The sequence below is a fragment of the Lepisma saccharinum genome, chromosome 28 (assembly GCF_977018435.1).
Source record: "Lepisma saccharinum chromosome 28, izLepSacc3.1, whole genome shotgun sequence".
Taxonomy (NCBI): Eukaryota; Metazoa; Arthropoda; class Insecta; order Zygentoma; family Lepismatidae; genus Lepisma; species Lepisma saccharinum.
In genome coordinates this window covers 4,017,774-4,044,713 of record NC_139256.1, presented here as the reverse complement: position 1 = coordinate 4,044,713, position 26,940 = coordinate 4,017,774, and the positions used below count along the sequence as shown (strand labels likewise).

The window sequence follows — 26,940 nt, the reverse complement described above, 5'->3', positions numbered from 1 at the left end:
AACATTAAAATTTGATCAGAAGGGCCCAAAAACATATCAAGATTATAAAATTAATACCTTTTGACAACGGGAGATTATATTTTATTTATCGTTTGTGATGTATCATTTATGCAATCCATGCTTTAATAAATAATAACAACACGTTAATAATGACAATGCTTTTATAATTAGGAGAAACGATTTTTCAGGAGGGAGGTAAACTCACCTCCCCGAGGTCCCATTTTTTGGGCCAAAATATTATGGTCACCCTATGGATAGTGAAACCTCCCTCAGATATGAGGGGAAGCTGTGAATAAGGGGAAACTCAAATAAGCAGTCCCGGATCGAGGCAGCAAGGCTATCATGGTGTGGAGGGTCTCCAGTGGCATGGACATACTCGGCAAATATCACAAATACCCATCGACAGCCTTGTGTCATGGCGAATAAACACCATCATAAAAATGTTTGCCTGCACTGCCTTGTGGGCCTGGAGGGATCCAGAAAGGCTAAAGGATTTGGAACCCCGACAGAAAAACAAGCGTGTACCTGAGAACCCACAGGTGGCAGCCTCACTACCCACGTGTAGCCTGTGACGGGCCTGATTAGCCGACAGCCGAAAACATAAAAAATCGAGAAAAGAAAGAAGCAAGCCGGACCTTAAGTTATCCCAAAGTATAATTTAAGCCTTCTTAGCAAATAGAAATAGTATCATAAGTCGAACAAAAATTAGTTCAGAATTCTGGGGTGTGAGAGGTGTGGGGGTTGGTTAGAGCACTGGACTTGTAGCACAATCGTAGGTCTGTCATAGGTTTGATCCTCACCACCAGTGAGTTAAGTAACATATACAGCAGGTCACCCTTTACAAGCTTGCACTTTTAACCTTCCTCTGGGACTCTTTACACCCCTTTTTAACACTTTAAGGTAAAGATTTTTACATAATAGGATTTTTCCTCATTTACGAGGGTAAGTTGAAATTTGCACCCTATGTAAGTTCGAGCAAACAAGTACACAAACTACCACCATCAATCAAATGCTCATAGTATGTGAATCTGCCACGCAAAAATCATGTCCGGAAAAAATAACTAGAACTTTACTGGAGAAGCTGCTGTTCCAGGCATCCACCATATTCACCAGACTTGGCACCATCGGACCATTATCTCTTTCCTAAATTGCAAATGGTTCTGAAGAGTACGCATTTTGATGGTGCAGATGCAATCATTAATTACACAGAGGCTTGGTTTGCAGAGCAAACTTTGGACTTCTATCGGCAAGGTCTGTAAGCATTGCAGCAGCGATGTGAAAAGTGTACTGTGAGAGGAGGAGAATATGTTGAATAGTAAAACTCCCAAGCACTGTTGGGCATATACATCCCTTATAGGGGAGGCTGCAAATTTATCAACCTACCCTTGTACGTTGAAGGGTGCAAAATAGCCACATGTCGATGCATCCCCTAATTTCAAATCATTCACTACCAACAAGTATGCTGTTAGATATGGCCAATCATACCTCTATGCAATAATCGCCCTTTAAGCCAGGGACCTCTCTCTAGCTTAATAGCATGCTATGCTGACCCCACCATGGAGGAATTGATATTGCCTTACCTTCTGATAATGGAGGGGGCAAAGCATCATGCATGAACTGCTTCCCCATCTGATCCACAGCAGCATCAATAGGAGCATGGGTGAACAGTCTCGCCATCAGAGATTTTATCTTATTTTCAAAGCTGACTCTCTCAGTGGATGCAAAGTCTGAATGGGCTACTCCTGTGAAGCTCAGGTAATCTCGGGGTAGGCCTTCTCTAAATTCTTCGTCCTCCTCTAGTGCAATCTTTAATGCAGCTGGCACTATCTGGAATTATGTCAATGTCACATTATAATAATAGCTTAACACTACAGGGTGGCAGTGTTAAGTGGCAGTATCCAAATTTGTGTTGACATGAAAATGAGAGAAATTTACATTTAGTTTTCTCAGTTTAGTTTAAGCAGTTTCCATGCTATGAGGTAAGCAAAGATGTATTTATAAACCCTCCCCCTGCAAAAGACTTACCAAGTACTAACATAAAATAATGAATATGTACTTGTTTATCATTTGTTATACTATAATTAATGATTATTTATTTCCTCTGACCTTGAAAGGCAAGGATTATTATATTGGTATCATGCAAAGCGAGTTATGAACACATTACTTATGACAATATCTATAAAATATTAATCAGGAACTTTACTTTTTGTCAACTGGATTTAACATCCTTTTTTGTTAATCAATAAATATGCAATTATTTATACAGGGTGGCTCAATAAGTCACTTAACACCCTCAGTACAAGGCCACTGCGGCATGGAATGTGAAAATGGCGATGACCAATCATTGCCTGGCCAAGGGGGAACCACATTGACGCTACCCACACGGTCGGCGGCCATCTTGATGTCCGCCATCTTGAATTCAACTTCAGAATTTTAAATGGGAAGGGGGTCGTGCGACATATCAAAATGGGCTAGAATTTCACGAGAAATGCAATGGTGAAGGTTTTTTCGACGTATCTTTAACCAGTAAAAAGTTATGACTGAATTCTTGTACCAATTTGCTCCTTTTCGAGGTGTTAGAAAGATGCCTTAAAATTTGTTTAGCACATCGGTAATGCATCGAGATCAAAGTGACGTCTAGGGAGAGAAGTGCGCATGCCATTGCACACGATTTTAATCGGATACATCCATCAAGAGCTGCGCATTATAAATGGTTGTCGCGAACAATTTACAGTGTGACGCTTCCATTGAATTAAAAGTCCTTCACAGTGACAAGGCTAATGTTTATGTTCAGAAGGAAGTTTATAAACAGAATATTCGATGCTTTTTATCTGATAACCCATTTGCAACAGATCAAAGCTGAATGGTTAATGTTGGTAAGTTAATGGTGTGGCGTGCTGTGTGGAACACGATTGGTTAGTCAATTTTCCATCAACGGAACCTTAAATGCTTAGGGCTACTTGGATTTGTTAAATAAACAGGTTTTTTCATCCTTTGCTTATGGAAGAAGGTACTTTTTACAGAGTTTTTTCAATAGGGAAGAACACCAGAACACTTATGGGAACGTTATGAACCTGTTTTTGTCCAAAGTTAGTTATCAGATGACAAGGGTCGCATATTCTGTTTATAAACTTCCTTCTGAACATAAACATTAGCCTTGTCACTGTGAAGGACTTTTAATTCAATGGAAGCGTCACACTGTAAATTGTTCGCGACAACCATTTATAATGCGCAGCTCTTCATGGATGTATCCGATTAAAATCGTGTGCAATGGCATGCGAACTTCTCTCCCTAGACGTCACTTTGATCTCGATGCATTACCGATGCGCTAAACAAATTTTATGGCATTTTTCTAACACCTCGAAAAGGAGCAAATTGGTACAAGAATTCAGTCATAACTTTTTACTGGTTAAAGATACGTCGAAAAAACCTTCACCATTGCATTTCTCGTGAAATTCTAGCCCTTTTTGATATGTCGCACGACCCCCTTCCCATTTAAAATTCTGAAGTTGAATTCAAGATGGCGGACATCAAGATGGCCGCCGACCGTGTGGGTAGCGTCAATGTGGTTCCCCCTTGGCCAGGCAATGATTGGTCATCGCCATTTTCACATTCCATGCCGCAGTGGCCTTGTACTGAGGGTGTTAAGTGACTTATTGAGCCACCCTGTATATTTGTTATCATAAAATGTTGTTGATTCTTAAGTGCATGCAAGCTAGATATTAAATATGTGGTGTTATATCTATATTCTTATACCACCTTTAATATTAATAAATTTTAGGGATGGGACCGATTAATCGGTACTCTATCGGTATCGGCCGATATAGGCATATCGGTGTATCGGTTTATCGATAAAATTACCGATTGTTTTACCGATCCGATATATCAATAAATATCTGATAAATTAGTGTGAAATTCTGCCATTTTGTTGTAATTTTTATGGATAATCTCCATGCTCTAATTTCTAAAAAAGTAAATGTCTAAATATGCAACTTCTCTTGCACTGCAGTCACATTGAAACAATTTATTAAAGAGGTCAATGAACCTTTCAGGTTCTTCAAGGACCACTTGTAATTTTATATCGGATCGGTAGAATATCAGTTATCAGTATCGGTAAATTTAATATCGGTACTTTATCGGAATCCGCCAAAATTTCATATAGGCCCATCCCTAATAAATTTACATAATTTAATTATTTTAATTTAACATTTATATTATTATTATTTCTGAGACACCTGGTTCGCATGGGGCAGGCACCCCAGTTCACAGACAAACCTCCCTCATATCCTTGAGTGATAGGTTCTTGCAAGTACTTAAAATATAATGGTTCCATAAGCACCCATTTAATATTGTAGCTTCCTTCTGACAGGTCACACAGATATCCCCCACACCTTGCACCTCATGAAGGAAACTGTACCTCTCACCCTTCATAAAAATTAGGTGTCAAAAGCAGCCCCAGCATATCCAAAGGCATAGTCCATTGATATCGTAACATACCTTTTCCAGTAGATCCCCAAATGAATTTCTCTGATAGCATGAAACAGTGATGTGCAGAGAGTGAGCTTCAGGTGTCGTATACCCCTGATGAATAAAGCCTCTTGGGAAATAAAGAACATCCCCAGGATGCAAGGTCATTTCACAAACAGGTTCTCCTATTTCATCCTGACTGAAATTTCCACTGGAAAACCTAGGAAGTTTCTCCTGAGAAGATCTGCAAGAAGCAAGACAAACATTTCAAAACAATATGCGTTTCTACTGCCCCTTTCTGTAGGTTAGGTTGAGCTGACACCGATGCTGGTGTATCGGTATTGGAAAGTATCGGCTGGAATTTATTTACCGATACCTTTCCCGCAGTTTGATCTTTCACGGACTTTTGAGGAGTCAAATTATATTGGAAATTATTCAAAATTCGAAGTTTCTTATAATTTTGCACCAGTTTTGTGTGAGAAAACTGAATTTTGTGATAACATAACATGTAATTTAATATTCTGATGTAATTCTCAACAAATATCCTGGTAAATGGATGCGTATAAATAGAGTTTTGAATTGTTGTTTTAAGTTCACTTTATGCGAAGAAAGGCTAAACAGGACTGGATATATAGTTTAAAGTGTGATCCGAACCAGTATGTGGCACATAATAAGAGTGTAATACTTAAACACTAGTATTAATCTATATTTTGAACAACTTTTAATTATTACAATCTTCAAGCATTGGTATCAGTATCAGTTCCAAGTGGTGTCAGCCCCTAGTTAGCAACTACAAGTTTGTCAGTAAGTCACCCTCTTTGGATGACAAGAACTGCACAAAAGCATCTGACTGCCATCAAGGAATCGTTAATCAGGGTTGCTATGATTTTTTGATTATGAAATTCCCTGACATTTCCAGGTTTTCCAGTCGAAAAATGAAATTTTTCCAGACATGCTTATCATCATGATTTTTGCTTTTGAACCTTGTGTTTTTCAATTAAATCTATAATCCGTTAATTATTATGAATATCCACTATCACAACTTTTTTTCTTAGCAAATTTCATTCTACACACACGAGAACAAGTGAAAATTCGAAGAGTAAAATTACAATCGGTATCAAATGTATTTGGTGCTACAATCACGTGCATCTACCCTTCAGGCTAAGGTAACAGAGGTGCATTATTTCACCATTAAGATCTCCACAATATAAAAACAACAGAAAAAGTTCATAAACCATACACAATTTTTCATTTTATGGCAGATTTATCGTGTCATAGAAAATGCTGCTTTCTTGCTTACATTTATAAGTAAACAGCATCTGGAGAAATTTTCGTTGCATATAGGAAGGAAATCTATAGGAAATGCCAACAAGACTTAAGATCTATAAAATAATAGATGATAATCACCAACCTTTCTGATAATTATGATCATTTTGTCAATGTACTTTAGTTATCAATCAGATATCTGGACTGCAAGCTTTACTTTGATATTCTTTCTAATATCTAGTCTTATAAAAGTGAAAATTTATTACAGAAATTAGAAGGAACCTTTATTTTGCACAAGACTGAGAATCATAAGAATGAAAAAACTTTTTTGGGAGTGGAATCACAAGAACCGAATCCAGAAGTGGAAGTGAGCTGCTTGCTCATTTGGCAACTTTTTCTCTTGCAGACTCCAAAATGCACGTAAATTCCAGATGATCTGCAAAGTAACTGACATGTCCCTCATTTTTCCCTGACATTTCCCTACTTTCCAAACATGTAGCAATCCTGTTAATGCTCATACGAAAATTCTTCACAAAAACAACCAAATCTGGTGACCAATACCAGGGAAAAAGATGCACAAAATGCAGTTTTGGAATTCTCATCTCTGTTATTGCACCATCATACTTGAATACTAATCATTTTATATATTTTCCTCCAAACTTCAGCATGCGGGAGATTTTGCCTTTTATTAATGACCACATATGTTCAACATGCAATGATACAACCTTGATCCAAATCAAAAAAAGCATTAAAATTTAGCATGTTCTATTAAAAATAATCATTCATATTAGTTTTCCATCTATCTTACATCAGATCAATTTACACTAATTTTATAAATTCACTAATTAACTTTTAAAAGTCTACATGAAATCTTTACTCGAACGTATTACATCAAATTTCTAGTGCAAATATTATTAGCTTTAAAGTCAGTGACCGTGTCATAAGACAAATTAAATTTGACCACAATATACACATAAAAGTTACAACTTCATTATGTAAGGAAAATAATATTCTTATTTCAGAACAAGTGCTGGACACCTTTAGTACATAAATATTCAACATTATTCAATTTTAATGTGAATTTGTGTTTAAAAAATGCATTGTAACACTGCACTTTGAGTACTTGATAAAAAAATCCTAAGAAAAATATCTGGACCTAAAAGGGATGAGGAGACAGGTACGTGGACAAGGTTACATAATTTAGATCTGCATAATTTGTATTTATCTCCAGATATTAGAATAATTAAATTAAGAAGACATAGGTGGGCAGGCCACATGGGACGAATGGGAGAAGAAAGAAGAGTTTACAGGATTCTTGGGAAACCTGACGGTCTGACGGTAAGAGACCTGTAGCAAGGCCAAGACAAAGATGGAGGGATAATGTTGAGATGGACAAAAGAAAATTGGTGGAAAAGGTTGGATTTGTCTTGCCCAGGATAGGAAGAGATGGAAGGCTTGTGTTGCTGCAGTCATAAACCTTCGTGTTTAACAAAGATAGAGAGTGAGTGAGTTAGTAACATTGCACATTAATAACAACATTCAATACTAACCTGGGTTTATAAATTCGCCAATGCTTCTGTCCTTCAATTTGAAGTATAAATGCTTCAATATCATCATAATGAGGTGCAAATCCCTGAGTACCAGGTGGAGTTAAATATCTAAATGAAAATGTAAGAAACGAATTTGCATATAATGTGCAATAAAATCAGCAAAACACAGATTTTACATTTTCCTTCATTATATATTAAATTTTCCCAATCCCACTTGGAAAACAGTTAAGTTCTTTACATACAGACCCTTAGAAAATGTATAATTGAGGTTCCACTATTATAAATAAATACAACTCGTGGCATAACAGTACTTGAGGGGCAAGGCCTACCTACCAACTGGGAGATCAATCGACCAGTTATAGGGTGACATGTGTTTTATTTTTTTTTAATAGTAGTTTGCAAAATGTCAGCTGCTATGTTTATTTACAGCTTAATCGTAATGACACTATTTTAGTTCAACATGATTAGTACGAGGGGAAGTCAATATATAAGTCGCAAATTGAAATATCTTCGAATTGCTGCAATGTGAAATTGTTTTATGAATATCAGTTGTTGCACTGATCCTTTTCGCAAGTGTCGGTGTAGGTGGCAGCACCACCATGTATCGTATACGGCGCTAGTAGTCACGTTCTCGTGCGGTGGTGAGTTATCCGAGTGCCACGAGGGTAAGATGGTATGTGTGTAGGAAGTTTAAGGTCACGTAGTCAGCACGGAAGGTGATGGTGACCATGCTTTGGGACCATAAAGGCACCCTACTCGTGGAATGTCTACCCCAGGGTCACACTGTCACTGCAGCCACGTATTACAGAACCCTGAAGGAAGTTACGGTCAGCCATTCACAGGAAACGTCGAGGTGCTTTGAGAGATGGAGTCCTTTTGTTGGATGACAATGTTCATACCACAGTGGCTCACTTACGGTCCCTAGGTTGAGAACAACTGGAACATCCAGTCCGGACTTGGCACCGTCCAACTTTCAATTCTTCAGCCCACTAAAGAATCATCTGGGTGGTCATCGTTTCCGGGATATGGAGGAGGTCCATCGAAAGGTTACCAGCTGGCTACAACACCAACCACAAACCTTCTTCGCTGCTTGCTTTGAGGAACTCGTGAAACACTGGGACAAGTGCCTAAATGTTCATAGAGATCACATTGAAAAATACACCACATTTCATCTGGTAACTATTTCAATTTTTCTTTCTATTCCATTTTGCGACTTATATATTGACTTACCCTCGTATTTTGTATATTATTCTACAGACAATTTTTGCTATTTTTGCCTATAATAATTATTGAATTTTAAAATCAAGAGAAATTTAAGTGTGTTTACATTTTACATATTACATTTTCCTTTTGTATAAGCTTCACCCCATCAGTACATATATTTTTTCCCCTAGCTAAGAGCCTAACAAACACCACTGAATGATTACGAGATTAATGTACTTTCACCAAAAGTGACTCTGATATCTACAAATTATTTCTTTAAAGTGTTTTAAATCACATGATTTAAATCAAAGTTGGAGACTTTCTGAAAGTCAAGATCTCCACAGAATCACAAATTAACCATATATACGAGGGCTATTTTTTTTATCAAGGTCCAATCTGTCGCGAAATAAAAACCACATTCAAAATCCGATGAAGCTGTGCGTGGATGTGTTGCGCAGTGTCTCTAGTATGCCCATTGATTGTGTCACGTCGCACGTGTCAGTTCGGAGCGCACAGTGAGCACGGAAACATGCCTAGAACATTAGAGTCGCACGCCAAGTGTGAAGTGCGTGCAGTCATTAGATTTCTTCATGCTGAGAGGTGCAATGCAGCCGAAATTCATCGACGAATTAGTGCAGTGTACGGTGAAACTTTCATGAGTGACAACAAAGTGCAGCAATAGTGCAGGAACTTTGAAGCAGGACGTACAGACGTTCATGCTGCAGGCGGTCAGGGAAGGAAGCGAGTGTCAACCGATGAATCAGACAGGAGGGCAAGAATATGTAGAGGTGGAAGATCATATTTAATATATGCGTAAACTATCACATATAAAATATTTATGTGAGGTTAAATCTAAACTAGCAAGTTTTTTTTTGTTTTTTTCGTATAGGGAGGTGAGGACCAGAATGGACTGTCACTGTGTCGAGGGGAAAATATGTGAACAATTTCCAAGTTTCACACAATTCTCAGAGTATGAGAGTATCTGTTTATCTCCTTTCGGGATCAACATTTCCTTTGAGTTCCATAGCATGGGTGTTGATTGTTGACCCGACGATATGAATGAATGATAAAAGAAAAACATAATAAAACACAATGCTTACAATGGGATTCGAATGAGCCCCCCTCCCTCCCGCCAGACATTGCAAAGTGATGTACGGTAGTTTAGCTTTTGAAGTGTTCTGGGATGTATGCTGACGATTTTCTACTTTTCCTTTATTATCTCTATTCTACAAAATACTTTGTAGACTGGCAACTCCGATTCATTCGTCCACAAGAACGTGTGGTTTTCGGGCATAGCGGGACCGGACACAACGTACCGTGGGAGGTTGACTTTTGCTTTCTTCTGTCGTGTGAAATTTGCAGCGAGTGTTTCGTTCATATTATTTACATTACAGGATCTATATTGTTTGTCGGTGCTGCGAAGTGATAAAATAGGGGGGCTGGGAGTTATTGATGACATACTGGAGAAGGGATTTTCGGAATTTATGAAAAAATTGTAAACAATCCGAAATGGAAGGTCTGTTCCTGATTTGGAAAAATTGTTTCAGGCAGGAGTTGTGAAGGATGGTAAGCAGTATATTAAGCATTTTGATTTTTGAGAAGAAGAAAAAATATCTCTACAGAGTGATTGACTGAGAAACTTTATTGTTGGCCTTATTCGTTGGTTTCCTCTGCGAAAGGTGTGAAATAGTAGAGGATACTGAGATTTATCAAATTTATTACATGAAATTTGAAAGGACGGAAAATGATTGTGCCATTTCCTTCCTGTTCAATGTTCATCGCACTGCATGAAGGAAGTAATCAAAGTTGAATTGTTGGATTCTACGTAGCTACTATCAGAATATATTTGCGAATATAAAATATCATACATATATTTTACCTCGTTACATTTGGATATTGATACAAGGATGAGAAATTTCCCATTATAAAATTGTAGGAAAAAGTTATTTTCTGAATAACATGATGGCCAGGGAGGGGGGTTCTGGCCCCCATAATTCATTTCGGTTGGCCCATGTTGCGTACCCTAGTTTAAATGTCACCGCACGCCACTGTTCTTCAGCGCTATCATGATGAGGGAGAGGATTTTTTGAACAAAATTGTCACAGGGAATGAGACATGGGTCCATTTCAAAAATGAAGAAACAAAAGAGCAATCCAAACAGTGGATTCATTCCCATTCCCAGAGTAAACCAAAGAAGTGCAAGCGAACCTTCTCCATCAGAAAGTGTATGGCTACTGTGTTCTGGGACAGAAATGGAGTGTTGATGGTGTAAATTCATGGAACGTGGCACGACCATCACTGCAGCCTCATACAGTGTGACGCTTCAATGTCTACGAAGGGCAATTCAGAACAAGCGAAGAGGAATGTTGTCATCAGGCATTGTCCTTCTTCATGACAATGCTCGGCCGCACACTGCAGCTGCAACACAGACGCTCCTGCAGTGTTTTCGATGGGAGGTGTTTGATCACCCACTTTACAGCCCGGACATGGCTCCCTCAGATTTTCATCTCTTTATGCACATGAAACACTGGCTAGGAGGACAGCATTTTCGCACAGACAACGAGCTGCAGACCAGCGTAGAGAATTGGCTGAAAGCACAGGCGGCTGACTTCTATGACGAGGGTATTGGAAAGTTGGTACCACGCTCCGACAAATGTCGAAATCTGGGCGGCGACGATGTAGAGAAGTGGCTGGAAGGTGTAGCTAAATGTAGCAAATAAAAACATTTTTGATTTCAATGTGGTTTTTATTTCGCGACCAATCGGACCTTGATAAAAAAATAGCCCTCATACAAATACAACTTTGAGGAATACTTACACATTGGCACCAACAAAACAACCCAGATATTCCTGCAACTTCGAATTTAGCTTCCAAACAGGGTTGATGAATGTCTGAGGGTTGAGCAAACGAATGCTGCAGCCGTTACTGTAGTAGTCCCAAACCACAGAAGGATGAGCTCTTCCGGAAGGATTGTGCGTCTCCCTCTTTCCATCACTATAAGACGTAATATCCAAATTTTTGGTGTATTGGACATTATGCTGTAAAAAAAAAGTTTGTATAAAAATAAACAATATCACAGCTCAAACACAAATATTGATCTTTCAACAACCTGACCTTCACAAATTTCATTATACCGTATCATGTGGCAGGCGTGAGTCGAACCTAGGACCCGAGCATCATAAATAAATAAGCTAATCATGTTATAAAAAGGGTCTCGCTGAAGCATTGAAAAATAGCTTCTTAAAAGCTAATTATGACAGCGAATCTCAGCGAAGTTGGAAAACAACCTCTGACATTGCATTAGGCCGACACAGTATGAGAATCAGGAAATCAGAGTTTTTCCTTAGAATTGCCGTTGCCAAAGGACGCGATCGAGTCAACCGTCGTAACGGCCGATAGTTCGAATTTCATTTAAATAGGTCGTCTGAGAAAATCTCTTTCTTAGTTGTTTCCCGTTTTTCATCCAAGTCAGTAGTTGAGAAAGAACTCAGTCTTAGTTGCTTTCAGTTAATGTCGATTCAGTTATCGCGAGAGAGCTCCTTAGTTATCGTTAATTAAGAAGGAGGAACAAACGATCGGGAAGTTAAAGTTTATCGTTTAGAATATCGGTCTACGAAAGTACAGTTTGGAGCCCGGAGTTGCTCCCTCGTCCGTTTTATTACAGAGTAGGGCCACACCGCAACAAGGACCAGCAAAGAAGAGATTGCAGCGGAGCTTCAGATAAATGAACATTCCTTATGTCTTTCCTCACCCTGCCTGTTCAGTCAAAGGTAGTGTTTTTTAAATAGATATCTGTGTGTTCTTATTCGACGGGGCTAGTCCCCTTGCAGTTTGAGTAGACGTAGCTCTTCAGAGCTACCCCCTTTTCCTTACAACGTTCCTCTCGCTTAGCAAGCGAGTTGCTAAAGGCTGTCATAGCCTATCAACGATCCACCCAAATATTTGGTCTTTAGACGATACGAGGAGGAATGAAATGAAAATCTTAAAAGTAACATAAAATGTTTAACATTTATTTATGCTATTGTGATGAGATTTGGTGGTGCTGTTGCTCGTACTTTACTTTCTCTCCAGTTGGTGGTAGAAGAGTGTTGGTGACCAGTCGTTGTAGGAGCAGTTTCAAGATGGCCGCTCCACTAACAACATGCACCTAGGAAGAACAGCGTTCTGTGATCAGATATTTGACGAGCGAGGGTATTAAAAGTATGGATATTCATCGTAGAATGAAGTCGCAGTATGGTGAAGCTTGTGTGTCACAGCAACACGTATATGAGTGGAGTAGGAAATTCAGAAGTGGTGTGACATATGTTGCAGATGCTCCTCGCCCAGGCCAAGCACATCAAGTTGTGACGCCGGAGAATATAGCGGCTCTTGAGGCCGTTCTACGGGATAATCGTAACTAGTGCTTCATATTGTGATCTCATGAGGTCAAAGCGATGCGGACTGCTGTCCTCAGTGTCATTTTGCAGCATGACAATGCTAAGCCACATACTGCCCGAATGACTGTTGCGACAATTAACGACTTGCATTTTGAGTGCCTAACCCATACTCCTTACTCCCCAGATTTGGCCCCAAGTGATTACGACTTGTTTGGACCACTTACAGAGGCCCTAGGAGGACAGAAGTTCTGTTCTGATGATGAGGTCATACCAACCAAAAGTTGTTTTTTTCCAGGGCATACAAACACTTTGTAAACAACGGGAAACTTGCAATCAACGTGGAGGTGATAATGTAGAAAAATGATAATCAAATACATATATTTTTACAGCACTTTTAAGGGTTTCATTTCACTCACCCTCTTTAATTCATGAGCTGGAATAAATGTGAAGTAGACTATAGAGATCTTTCTGGCCCATAGTCTTCAACTGTTAACATTGGGGTGGAGGGGAAACCCAACCAGCATGCAACACAGACTCACATTTAAAATAGAAGTGAGGGGAAATTCCCGCCACACACACATCCTGCTACAAGGACGAAAAAATACCATAATGGAAATGGGGCAAATGAAGGGAATACATACAGTGAATATCAAGTATCAACCTAGTCAAGAGTTCGCAATTTCTCGTTTTCCATGTAACTTAACTCTTTGGCATTCCTAAACCTGAAGGTTTGAAAACATCTGCAGTGAAATAGCTGATATTCATTAATATTTTGAACAACTTTTAATTCTTACCATTTTCAAGCATTGCTACTTGCATCAGTAAGAACTGGTATGAGCATTGATATCGGCCTAGCCCCTCAAAATACCCACGTAAATGCAACAATCAATAGATGTTTATATTCACAACAATGGGATAGGATAAATGAAACTGCAAATTCATTTAACATTTCAAACTCTATTTAAGAAAAACCTTCATTCCTCACTAGCTTTAAATAATTGTGGAAAATTGTTTATGTCACAAGAATCTATACCACAGTAACTGTCTAAATATGAAATGTTCATGAACATATGCATTTTATGACAAAAGTATTGATCTTACCTCTCGAAGCATTTTGTCAATTCCGCTGGTAGAAAGAAGTTTATTAAAATAACCTGGAGACTCTCTGCTTATATGTAGAGGTTTCTTTTCCCACACTGTCCTGTATTTACAAAAGGAAAAGTACAAGAAAATCAGAGTGACTCACTTTGTCAAATTCTTACTCTAATGAAATACTGGTTTGTGAAAATTGTAAAAGGTCTTGTTGGTTACAAGAATTAACATTAAAAAATTGAACGAACAACATTATTGCCCAAATCTTTTTACAGAAGTATGCGTAGTCAAGACTAGATGTGATGGGTATGCCTTTTCATTCTGTGTACTCCTTTGTGTCATACCCTGGGCTGGTAATCTCAAGAGTACCACGAAATTCACACTTTAAGCTACAGCAGGGCAGCCCATGTTAGTACTGGCCCACCTTAGTATTTACAAAACTTACGTTAATATATTATGCATTGATTCACATACTTATAGCGACTAAAGATGAAGATTTCGGTATAAAAACTGAGCATATTTAGGGTTCAAAAGCGATACAATGTTAAATAAAAACCTAAATTTCATGTAGAAACTATACTTATTGCACAAAACTAAAATTTTACTTCTAATAGCACATTTATGTAGTTATCAGAGTATTAAGTTTATTCCTGTGTAAATGAGTCCATTTTTGCTTCTCAAATATTTACAGCAGAATCAATCAATTTTCAGCGATTTTCATAACTCACAGGATAATTCAGACCTCAGGAGGTGTTGTGTAAGTAAATGAACCCTAAATTTCATGTTTAAGAGTTCATTTCACATTTTGCAGTTCAATTTGCATCATTCTGTGACAAAACATGGTAGCAACCTTTCAAAAACGAAAAATTAGCATTACAATGTGTTACTTCATATTTTGTGTTGTCAAAAACAAAATATGCATGCCTCTAGAAGTTTATAGCGTAACAATAATTTCACCAAATCCCACAATTTATTCATGAAAACCTGAAACATTACTTTTCAATCAGTAATTGAAGTAATGCACCTCACTTGCCTCTAGCCACTGTTACCTGCTTCTCTTTATTCTGAGCAAAAAAAAAAAGATTTTGTGATTAAATGACTGCTATTTTAAATTCCGATGGAATTTTTGAACAATTTAAAGCAGAACTCTGTTCATGAATAAAAAACTGTGAAAGTACTTAGAGATAGGAGGTTTTTTATGTACCTGGGCCATACTTTGGGATCAAATACTGTATCTTGGTTACTTGTGATTTGTGCACCCCACACCACATTCCATATAACACACATCAAAATCTATCAACTGAAAATAGTTCTTGAGGAGGTACAGTCAGGCAAGGGCCTCGTACAAGCATTTTACCCTTCCAATGGATACTTACATTTATACTTTTAATGCTGAAGTCTGCAACACGTGAATGATTCTGTTTCAAATCTAAACTTGAATTGAACTTGGTGAAATAGAAGGTGAGTATCTTTTACAATATTACTTGTACTTACTCAAAGAACTGTTCTGGTGTTATAGGATCTATCATCCAATTAAAGGCAGATCTTCCTTCTTCAACGCTATCTTCACTTTCACTAGCAGCCCAAATACTTTTATTCTCAGTTACTTTCTTGGTTTTCTTACCCCCCTTTTTAACTACTTTACTTCTTTTCTCTTGTACAGGGGAAGTCGAGTCTTCTGTCACAAGAGGCCTTTTCTTTGCCTTAACTGCTTCATTTCCATTTTCTTCTGAAACTAGTACTTTCTTATTTGCTTTGGTGGTATTCTTCTTAAATGTAAATTCACATGCTTCAGCATTTGTTACAGTTCTGCTAACTGAATCTCCATTTAGTCCCGGAGAAAGCAACACAGATGGCCTTTTCACTTTGGTTGGTTTTCCCCTATTCCTCTTTTTATCATCTAAATCACAAACTGCACCATCTGCTTTGGTGGTATTTTTCTTCTTAATTCTAAATTCACATGCTTCATCATTTGCTACAGTTCCACTAACTGAATTTCCATTTAGTCCAGGAGAAAGCAATACAGACGGCCTTTTCACTTTGGTTGGTTTTGTCCTATTCCTCTTTTTATCACCTAAATCACACACTGCACCATTTGTTAGTGTGCCGTTAGTGGTTTCTATATTTACTTGTAACTTCTCCACTTTATTTGCCTTGGCAAGCAGTATGTTGCCTTTTTTGGGTTGCTTCATTTTCCTAGGTTTTTCTTCATTTCCACCATTTAACTTATTTTGTTGTACATTTAATTCTAACTTCTGGACATTCTTTGCACCCCTTGATCTCAGTTGCCTTCTCCCTTCGTTTAAGGAAACAGGTGGCGTACCTGTGAAAGAGAGAGATAATGTCATTTTGTTCAAGGCAGGGTTTTTTACTTTATTCATTTCACCTCGTCTCCACGGCAAGGTTAAGAGTTTGGGGCCATTTCTTACACTTAGGTGAATGTGACACTGAAACCTCTACTATTCACATTCACACTGCCACAGGCAAATTTACCCTCCACCATGGGCATCCGGAAGGGGGGGAGGCAAGGGGAGCCCCCCTGAAAAATGAATGTGTACCTAAAAATTATATAATTCACACATAATTTCATTTCAATCACAGTAATATATGTTAATTATTAGAAATTCGTTGAAGAAACATGATAATTTCAGACTGAAACAGTGTTTTTTGAGGGGGCATCACTATTTTGGAGGAAAATATGTGCCCCCCCCTGGAAGAAAATTACCTTGCTCGCCACTCCCTGGAAAAAATCCTGCGGACGTCCATGCCCTCCACCCAAAAGGTACCTATCACATTTCAAACCTCATTCATATTCTTACTACAAATGTCAAAATTAAATCAGACAATTTTCTATCTGGATTTCAAATACTATATGGATATCAGATATTCTGATATCCGATTGTGTGCATTATCTGGACAGTTTGATCCTTTATTTGTTTTACAGGCTATATTCTTTCATTCGTCATGTTTGTGTTTCACTGTATGGATATTCTCCTCCACCCAAACAATGGACTTCACTGTTATCGACAACACCAACAGTCACAAACCTTTCACCAACTGCTTCTGCCATTTACCCCAATCCACTATACCTCAGTATGAAAGTGCTGAGAATAAGTTAGGACTACACAGACAGAAAATGGAGAATTTTTCAAAGAGCTTTAACTAGAAGAAGAAACCAGTAGCAGAGCTCAAATATTTTCTGCCTAAACTTTGGATGCATACGTTTTATCTAAAAAAATATATATAACTCTTATATTATATTACTTCCCTACTAAAAAAAATCCTAAACTTTGACTTTTGTTCAAAATTGAATGCGAACAGGTCACGTATTAGTAACCCAACATTTGGCTCGTTTAAAGATTGTGCCATCAACCTCCTGCCAATGCGGAGAAGCTAATCAAACACTTAATCATTTATTTTTTGAATGTCCCTTAAGACAACAATACATAGACTCTATATAAAAACTTACAACATGCACAGGTACCATTTCCGATATCCTTATCTACGCTAATATCTGAACCTCGCACTGCAGTTATTTGGATTGTTTATAGTTTCGCTAGAAAACATAGATTCACTATTTAAACAACCACGATGATTCACAATACAATTTAAATTAATAACCTCACAAAACTGTTATACCATAAGGACAGGAAGACAGTGTTTCGAAGAATGTGAATGATATTCAAAAACAGTTTGGAACATATAAATATTAACAATAGAACCTGAACTCAGCAACTTTGGCTAGAAACTGCAAACGCGGTGTGAGCCACAAAATAAAGAAGAACTTGTTTACATTGGATTAGCATGCCCCGGGTAGAAGAGTTCAATTACCAATCATGCATGCCATATAACAAGTATTTTTTAAAAATTATTTTAGTCACATGACACCTACTGAAATAACCATATTACTCATTATCCACTTATACGTAGTGCTAGGTCTCTCTCATTCGTGGGTAAGTTAAGGTAAGGTAAAGCTCCACGTTATGGGCGCCACTAATGGTACGCCCCTTGTGGGTACGTACTTACATGTTATTTACCACGGCTACAGATATCTTAATCTCAGGGGATAGGTTCTTTGTTTGAGAATTCCAAATAAGAAAGCGTTTTATAGCCAAGAGGATATAGTTAAATGCGGATCTATATTCTGAGAACTATACAAAATACAGAGAAAAATATATAGCTACATTGAAATATATCGAAAATTTACATCGGTTACATTCTTCTTGAAAGGAAATCTTCTTCTTTCTCTTCGTAATTATGGAAAGGCTTCTTCTTCTTTTCTCTCTTGATTATAGAATAGGCTTCTTCTTCTTTGATTATGGAAAAGGCTTCTTCTTCTTTTCTTCTTTTGATTATGGAAATAATCTTCTTCTTCTGTAATTATGGAAAAGGCTTCTTCTTCTTTGATTATGGAAAAGGCTTCTTCTTCTTTTCCTTTTGATTATCGAATAGGCTTCTTCTTCTTTTGATTATAGGAATAAGCTTCTTCTTCTTTGAATGTGGAAAAGACTTCTTTTATTATTTCTTCTATATATAAGAAAATCTAGTTGTGTCGTCTCGCTTCCTTTTCTTTATGCCCTATATATGTTTTCTTTCCCTTTCCCGGTTTCTTTGGCAAACGATACAAGCTATACTTATATAAAGGAGTAGGGTCGACTAAACTGACACTAGCGCCACCTCCTATGTAACGACCAAAGGGGAATAACCAGGATCGCTAATAACAAGCGCTGCCAATGGTCCAGTGCGACTAAAAAAAGAAGCGCAACCGTAAAGTGCTTCGGGGCGTCTAATTGACCACAGCGCCACCGGGGAACGGACAAATGCAAAAGCTGACGAATGTTCTCCTCGTCAGAGAATCAAAAAGAAATTGAGATACATTTCTGAATTCATTTGCTCACTTAATAACTTTCCTAAACGTTTCATATGTGGCTATATTCTTAATTCTTTCAAATTACTATATACAACATTCTATTTACTTCTTCCATAGTATTTCGACTCTTCCTTTATATATTTCTCAATTTACTATAATATATATAATCCCTCTTCTCCGCTCTAAGTTTTTCATAATTTCCTTTTCTCTTCTTTATATAGCGTGCTGCCATCTCTCGTCGATTCCGAGAAACCATTCCTCCTTGCAACATTCATTGTGTCGTGTGAAACTGGCACGTGACAGTAGTGATCGTACGATCTTTTTATTACTTATGTAAATCGATGTAACGATATGAGCTTGAAATTTGCGAGATTTCAGTACATTTACAACTTATTTCCAATATGGCGTTGCGCTTCTCTTTGTTACCTGCACAAGGTCTGAGTAGTTCAAATACGACTTTTTCCTCACTTGACACGGCACACGCAAAGCTAGCTAAGAACGAGGTACGGTATACAGTAGTACTACTGAGGTTTCATTACGAAATGTCTCTGGAGAGCACTAAAAAGAACAAAGCTTTGTACTTACAATCTCGGGGTGGGGGTGAACACAAGGTCATTAAGGACAGGGAAAACTTCACTTTTTTTAACCCTCTGCCGTAGCACCTCCAACGGAAATAATCCCAGAATCCATTCTCTGGTAACTGTTGTCCATTTTAGAACAGCTATCAACTTGTACCTGCATGAGAGATATCCCAGCTAGTCTTTTCTCTCGCTCCGATAAACCATCGCAACCATGTTCTTTGACTTTCATGTACCGAGCACTTCCGCTCCCTACAAAACCACGTAACACAAAACTTCCCGCATTACATCACCAGTCCCACTGTTGAAAGATGCAAGAACAGTATAATTCCAAGTTTAAAAATGAGTGTTATGGATAAATTGTTGACCCACGACACCGAAACCACAGGCGCTTAGCATTCAGATCTGATATTTGAAACAAAAATCACATTCACACTTTCGACTACTATGTGAACTTTTGATCAACCCCAAGCAAAAAAGTTTTTTCTTCTCACTATTCGTTCCTCACTGCGAACATACACAAATATCACTGATTTGCTACGAAGGAGACATCTAGTGAGTATTTCATAAATCATAGCGGTTAAAACTGTACTCAGTAGTAAGCTGATGCCATCTAGCATGAATTCTTACAAACAAATAAGACTCTTATGACGACTAACGTCATACTGCGTATTGTTTTTTGAGCTGCATTGAATTATCTGCGGAACATGTAGTATGGTAGCTACCAAATTTTTTTAAAAAAAATGTAATGGAAATTTCCATAAGCGAACTAGAAATATTTTTTAAATAAAACATTTTTAGCGTGAAATTTGAAAATTCTAGTAGTTGTGGTGTGTTTGTGTTTATATTGTGTTATAGTTGTGATGTGTTTGTGTGTGTCTTGTGTAGTAGTTCCTCCATTCATATTGGGGGTTAGGCGTAGAGCTGACAACTCTGCACTGTAAAAAGACATGTCAAGAAACAGAAATATAAGGCCATGGATGTTCCCAACGTAAAATATTCCGGAGGTAAAATAGTCCCCCGTTCGGATCTCCGGGTGGGGACTACTTTGGGAGGTCCCTGGACTAAGGATAAGATCTACGTTAGGAATAAGGATATTAAATTAGGCACCTGGAATGTTCTGAGCCTTTACCGGCCTGGGGCATTTCAGTGTACAGTTAATGAGATAGTTAAGTATAAATTAGATGTAGTAGCTGTCCAGGAAGTTAGGTGGCCAGGAGAAGGGAATTGTAAAACTAAAAATTATACTTTTTTCTATGGTGGTACTAAAAATCATAATTTTGGAACAGGCTTTTTCATAAATAATAGAATTATCTCGGCTCTTAAAACAGTAGAATTTATTAATGATAGGATATCATATGCAGTTTTACAGGGTAGGTGGTGTAAAATTATTTTAATTAACATACATGCACCAACAGAAGATAAAGATGATAATACTAAAGATGATTTTTATGCAGAGTTAGAACAGATCTTTGATAAATTTTCTCAGTATGATATGAAAATTCTGTTAGGTGACTGTAATGCACAGATTGGCAAAGAAGAGACATTTAAACCCACGATTGGTAAAGAAAGTCTTCATGAATTAAGTAATGATAATGGTATAAGATTGATTACTTTTGCAACCTCAAAGAATTTAATTGTGAAAAGTACCACTTTTAAACATAAAGATATCCATAAATATACCTGGTCTTCTCCAGATGGTAAAACTCATAATCAGATAGATCATATTCTCATTGATAAGAGAAGGCATACTAGTATAATTGACGTTCGTACACATAGAGGTGCTGACTGTGCCAGTGACCATTATTTAGTAATTGCTAAATTAAGAGAAAGACTCTCAGTGATAAATCATAAGCAACAAAATCTAAAAGTTATAAAATTTGATACAGGAAAGTTTGCTGATGAAAGAATTAAGAAAGATTACCAAATTAAACTGTCAAATAGATTTGATGTTTTGCAGGATTTAAATGATGATGAAAATATAAATGAAACAGACGTAAATAAGAATTGGGAGCACATACGTAATGCAATAGAATCAGCAGCTAAAGAAAGTACAGGATACCATAAACCAAGGAAAAAGTAAGCCATGGTTTGATAATGAATGTCATAATCTAATAGAAATAAGAAATCAGGCTAGACTTAGGTGGTTAAACAACTCGGATGATACAAATCTAAGCAATTATAATAGAATAAAGCGAGAAGTTAACCGCACGTTTAGAAGTAAAAAAAAGAGATTACTTGAAAAGCAAAATTAACGAAATTGAAACAAACAGCAAAAATAAAAATATCAGAGATTTATATAAAGGTGTAAATGAATTTAGAAAGGGGTGGCAACCTAAAGTAAACTTGATAAAAGATAAAGACGGTGATTTTCTAGCTGACCCAAGCGATATTCTAAATAGATGGAAGAACTACTTTAATGACCTTTTAAATGTCCATGTAGGAGATAAATCAGAAGTAAATGAAGTACACACAGCAGAACCTTTAGTTCCAGAACCTAACTTGACTGAAGTTAAAGATGCTATTAAAAGGCTAAAGAATAACAAAGCACCTGGCATTGATTTAATACCAGCTGAGTTAATTAAATATGGTGGAAATTCATTAATATGTCAAATTCATAAATTAATTTGTTTAATATGGAATAAAGAAGAAATCCCTCAACAGTGGAAAGAATCCATAATTGTTCCTGTGTTTAAAAAAGGTGATAAAATGAACTGCAGTAATTACCGTGGAATTTCTCTACTCTCAACAACATACAAAATATTGTCTAACATTCTTTTAACAAGACTAACACCATATGCTAATGAAATTATAGGTGATTATCAATGTGGATTTAAACGTAACAGATCAACTACAGATCAAATTTTTCACATCAGACAGACACTTGAAAAAAAGTGGGAATATAATCAAAATGTCCATCAGCTATTCATTGATTTCAAAAAAGCATATGATTCGGTCAAAAGAGATAAATTATATAATATATTAGTAGAGTTTGGAATACCTAAGAAGCTTGTTAGTATGATAAAAATATGCACCAGTGAAACAGAAAGTAAAATTCGTGTGGGTAATAATATGTCTGACAAATTTACAATTCATGATGGGTTAAAACAAGGAGATGCATTATCTCCATTGCTCTTTAATTTTAACCTTAGAATATGCTGTAAGGAAGGTAAAAGAAACTAAAGAAGGACTAAAATTAAATGGTGTGACTCAGTTGTTAGCATATGCAGATGATGTAGACTTACTGGGGGATGATGTGAATACAATTAAGAATAATGCTAAAATATTTTTCAAAACTGCTAAAGAGATAGGTTTGGAAGTTAACAAAGAGAAAACTAAATCTATTCCTAAAGACCGAAACCAAGTGTTAGGTAATAATCAAAATCTAATTATTGATAACAACTCGTTTGAACCAGTTTCCAAATTCAAATACTTAGGAGTAATATTAACAAATGAAAATTATATTAAAGAGGAAATAAAAAGTAGGCTTAATTCAGGAAATGCATGTTACTTCTCTCTTCATAAACTTTTGTCTTCTCGTTTAATATCTAAGAAACTAAAAGTTAAAATATACAAAACAGTAATTTTGCCTGTAGTATTATATGGGTGTGAAACTTGGTCCCTTACATTGAAAGAGGAACATAAATTGAGAGTATTTGAAAATAGGATCCTTAGGAAAATCTTTGGACCTAAAAGGGATGAGGAGACAGGTGAGTGGAGAAGGTTACATAATTTGTACTCATGTCCAGATATTATTAGAATAATTAAATCAAGACGACTTAGGTGGGCAGGCCATGTGGCACGAAGGGAGAGGAAAGAGGAGTTTACAGGATTCTTGTTGGGAAACCAGATGGTAAGAGACCTATAGGAAGGCCCAGACGAAGATGGAGGGACAACGTTGAGATGGACCTAAAGGAAATCGGTAGGGATGGGAAAGAGTATATAGATCTTGCTCAAGATAGGGACAGATGGAAGGCCTGTGTTGCTGCAGCCATGAACCTTCGGGTTTAAGAAGGCTAGAGAGTTAGTTAGTTAGTTACATGTAGTATGGTGTATTCTCAACAGATGTTGGTACCTATATGACTCTCTTGACTAATATGTGACATATGATAGTGAAACAAAATGGTCACTGCACGCCTGATGTTTGAGGAACGGAAGCTAATTTTAAAGTGGTGGTTCAAGTTTGAAAATGTCGCTAAAGTTCAACGTGTGTAAGTTTGCAACACAACCTCCAACATGCTTGACAATTAAATGGCTTTGTGATAAATTTGAGACGTATGGTACCATTTGTGATGTGCACAAGGAAAATCAGGAAGACCTCGTACAGCTATGGTCTTAGAAAAGTTTGCAACGTTGCCTCAGAAGTCTGCTACTCAATGCGATCGTGAGACAGGGGTTAGCAGTGCAAGTGGATGACGCATTCTGAAAGCTGCCAAGTGGAAAGTGTACGTACCAAGATTAATGCATGCATTAAATGAGGATGATCCTGATAGCCGTATGGAGTTCTGCGAATGGTTTCAGCGTATGGCAGGTGAGGATGAAGAGTTTGTGACGAAGGTTGTATAGTCTGATGAGACCCAATTCAAACTAAACGGTACAGTGACTCATCATAATTGTGTTTGCTGGGCACCACAATGTCCATGTCGACAAGGCAGTCAATCTCCCGGGGGGGATGACTGTCTTGTGTGGACTGTCATCTAGAGGTTTAACCTTTTGGATCCCAAGCATCTCGATCGAGATACCCAAATGTAAGCCTCACTGTCCCAAGCATCTCGATCGAGACGCTGTGTCAAGGTCGTAGTTTTTAAGTTATAACTTTTCTATTTTTGGCTAGAATTTCGATTCTTTTTATATTGTTCCTAACACATGTATTTAACAGAAATGTTTCTTTGCATTTATTTTGTCTTCATGAAAATGGAGGGGGAAAGGCGCTTCTCTTTTGCATCTCTTTTCAAGGTCAAATTTTTGCCGACAAAGGAACACCAGCTTTGTTGTTCTAAAGCAATGCTTTTTCACTCCCGCCTGTGAACTGCTTTCGAAGGAAGCTTGTTTATCAGTATCCGATGTCAAAATGAAAGTTTTCCGTGGGGGGGGGGAGGGGGAAGACTGGTTGCTGAATCTGCGTTGAGAATGGAATTTCGAAGCACGCTGAAGGAAACCTTTGTTTTTTTTGGCACAAGTTGCGACAGGGGTTACCCTGCATTGTCTAAAAATAGAATTTCAAGCAGCTGCAAGAATCGGTGCTCATTTTTCACTGCATTCTAGCTTTTCGTCCGTGAATGTTGTGCGTAGGTGTAGTTTTGTGCCCAAGTGCGAGGACATTTTTTGGGTGAAGTGACAATTTTTTAAAATAATTTTTGGGGGTTTTCTCCCTTCCCCCTCCACATATATGCCAAATTTGCATAAATTTTGCATTTTGACATTTTTTTCGGGGGGGGGGGGCAGGGGGAAACACCATTTTTTTAAGAAACGTATTTTTGAGGGGATTTCCCCCTTTTCCCCCTCCATATGTACGCTGAATGTGCATAAATTATATATCGTCTAAATCTGTGATTCATTCTGCGTACAACGGTATATCTTTCATATCTCTAGGGCATTTAGTTTCTGAGCTATAGTCATTTCAAGGTACCGCTGCACTTTGAAGTTTGAATCAGTGGCGTCCCGACCATTCCTTTTGGGGTACAACTCAAGTTACATTGGTCATATGACAATGATGCAAATATTTTTCTGTTTCTTACATGCCAGCGATAATTTCTATGTGCATTTTGAACTTTTCATACCCTTTTTTTCGGTGGGGCGGGGTCGAAACCAGTTTTAAAAAAAAGTATTTCAGGGGATTTCCCCCCTTTCCCCCTCCATATATACGCCGAATGTGCATAAATTATATATCGTCTAAATCTGTGATTCATTCTGCGTACAACGGTATATCTTTCATATCTCTAGGGCATTTAGTTTCTGAGCTATAGTCATTTCAAGGTACCGCTGCATTTTGAAGCTTGAATCAGTGGCGTGCCGACCATTCCTTTTGGGGGTACAACTCAAGTTACATTGGTCATATGATAATAATGAAAATATTTTTGTGTTCCTTACATGTCAGCGATCATTTCCATGTGCATGTCGACACTGTCATGTACTTTTTTCTTGGGGGGAGGGTGGGGGAACCAAATTTTTTCCCCCGAAATTTTGGAATTTTGAGAGCTAGCCCCCTCCCCATATACGCCCAATTTGCATAAATTTCATATAGTCTGAATCTCTGGTTCATTCCGCGTACAACGGTATATCACACATCTTTCTAGGGCAATTAGTCTCCGATCTACACTCAGTTAATTGAAACTCTGCATTTTGCTCAAAATCGTCTCGGGACAGAGAGGCTTACATGTGAAAAAGGCCTTGGGTCTCAAAAGGTTAATAGGACCCTTCTTCTTTGAAGATACAGTTACTGGTGACAGGTATCTGGAAATGCTACCCACATCAATTTTGCCAGCTACACGTGAACTTTTTGGAAACAGTGAGTTCTTCTACCAAAAAGACAGGGCACCCCCACACTACCACCGAAGCGTGTGGGCTTTCCTAGATGAGAATCTGTCGGGACACTGGATAGGACGAAGAGATGCATTTGAGTTCCCACCACTTTCACCAGATTTAACACCGCTGGACTTTTACCTTTGGGGAACTTTGAAGGGTGTTGTGTATCGCAGGAAACCACCTACACTGCTCTTCATGAAGAAATTTCAGCAGCACGTGCAGAAATCCCCGCGGACACATTCACCATTGTGGTATGTGTCTGGCCGCTAACGGCAGCCATTTTGAACACTTCAAGTAACTTAACATGACGGTGCAGGACAATTGTATTAAACCTGTGACCAGGTGCAGAAAGCTTGTATTAAACCTCTGATTTGTAATTTAGTTTGGTACTAACACACAATAAAGAATTAGTGTTCGTAAAATTGTGTATACATTTTTTTGACGAACTCTGTATATACATTTTCTTGGTTCCTACATGATTAACATAGTAACTATTATAATAAATTCCTGCATAAAAATATGTGGTTTTCACTACATTAACCTAATTCTAATATTACTTACAATTTTTCAAATTATTTTTTTCCCCTGTACTTTTCTTTTTGCCTTTTCTATTGCCCTTCTGTTGAGACTTCCTCACTTGAAATGTGTGTCCCTGAAATAAATTTGCCATTAAGAACTATATATATATATATATATATATATATTGCTATTTTCAATACGTTTGCACACAGATATGAAAAATCTTTCTTACATCATAGTGATGAAAGACTATGCTTTCATAACTACATGTGTAAATTCAATAGGATTTGGATTAATAACGTTGAAATTTTTCACATCCACGGAGAAAAATTCATGCATAATTCTCGGAGATGATAATTCAGGGAATTCCCAGCGAGTAGCCACCCTCTCTTAGCTCCAAAATTCCCTGCTGGGAATGTCAGTGGTGACATGTTTGACATGTCCCTTGGATGTAAGACAACAATGTTGCTTGCCATATCAGTGTGAAATTTCTC

At 37.6% G+C, this 26,940-nt stretch overlaps 1 protein-coding gene across 1 annotated transcript in view; it reads right to left on the bottom strand.

The window, feature by feature from the left end:
- The window catches only part of LOC145980723 (ribosomal oxygenase 1-like), a 43,906-nt gene that overhangs the window by 7,641 nt on the left and 9,325 nt on the right, over positions 1-26,940 (bottom strand). Inside the window, exons 3-9 of the mRNA XM_083113786.1 lie at positions 26,489-26,579; positions 15,449-16,277; positions 13,964-14,063; positions 11,304-11,524; positions 7,284-7,391; positions 4,498-4,711; positions 1,581-1,827 (exon numbers count right to left, since the gene is read on the bottom strand). Of these exons, the coding sequence (XP_082969912.1) occupies positions 1,581-1,827; positions 4,498-4,711; positions 7,284-7,391; positions 11,304-11,524; positions 13,964-14,063; positions 15,449-16,277; positions 26,489-26,579 (1,810 nt within the window). The remainder of the gene's footprint in view (positions 1-1,580; positions 1,828-4,497; positions 4,712-7,283; positions 7,392-11,303; positions 11,525-13,963; positions 14,064-15,448; positions 16,278-26,488; positions 26,580-26,940) is intronic.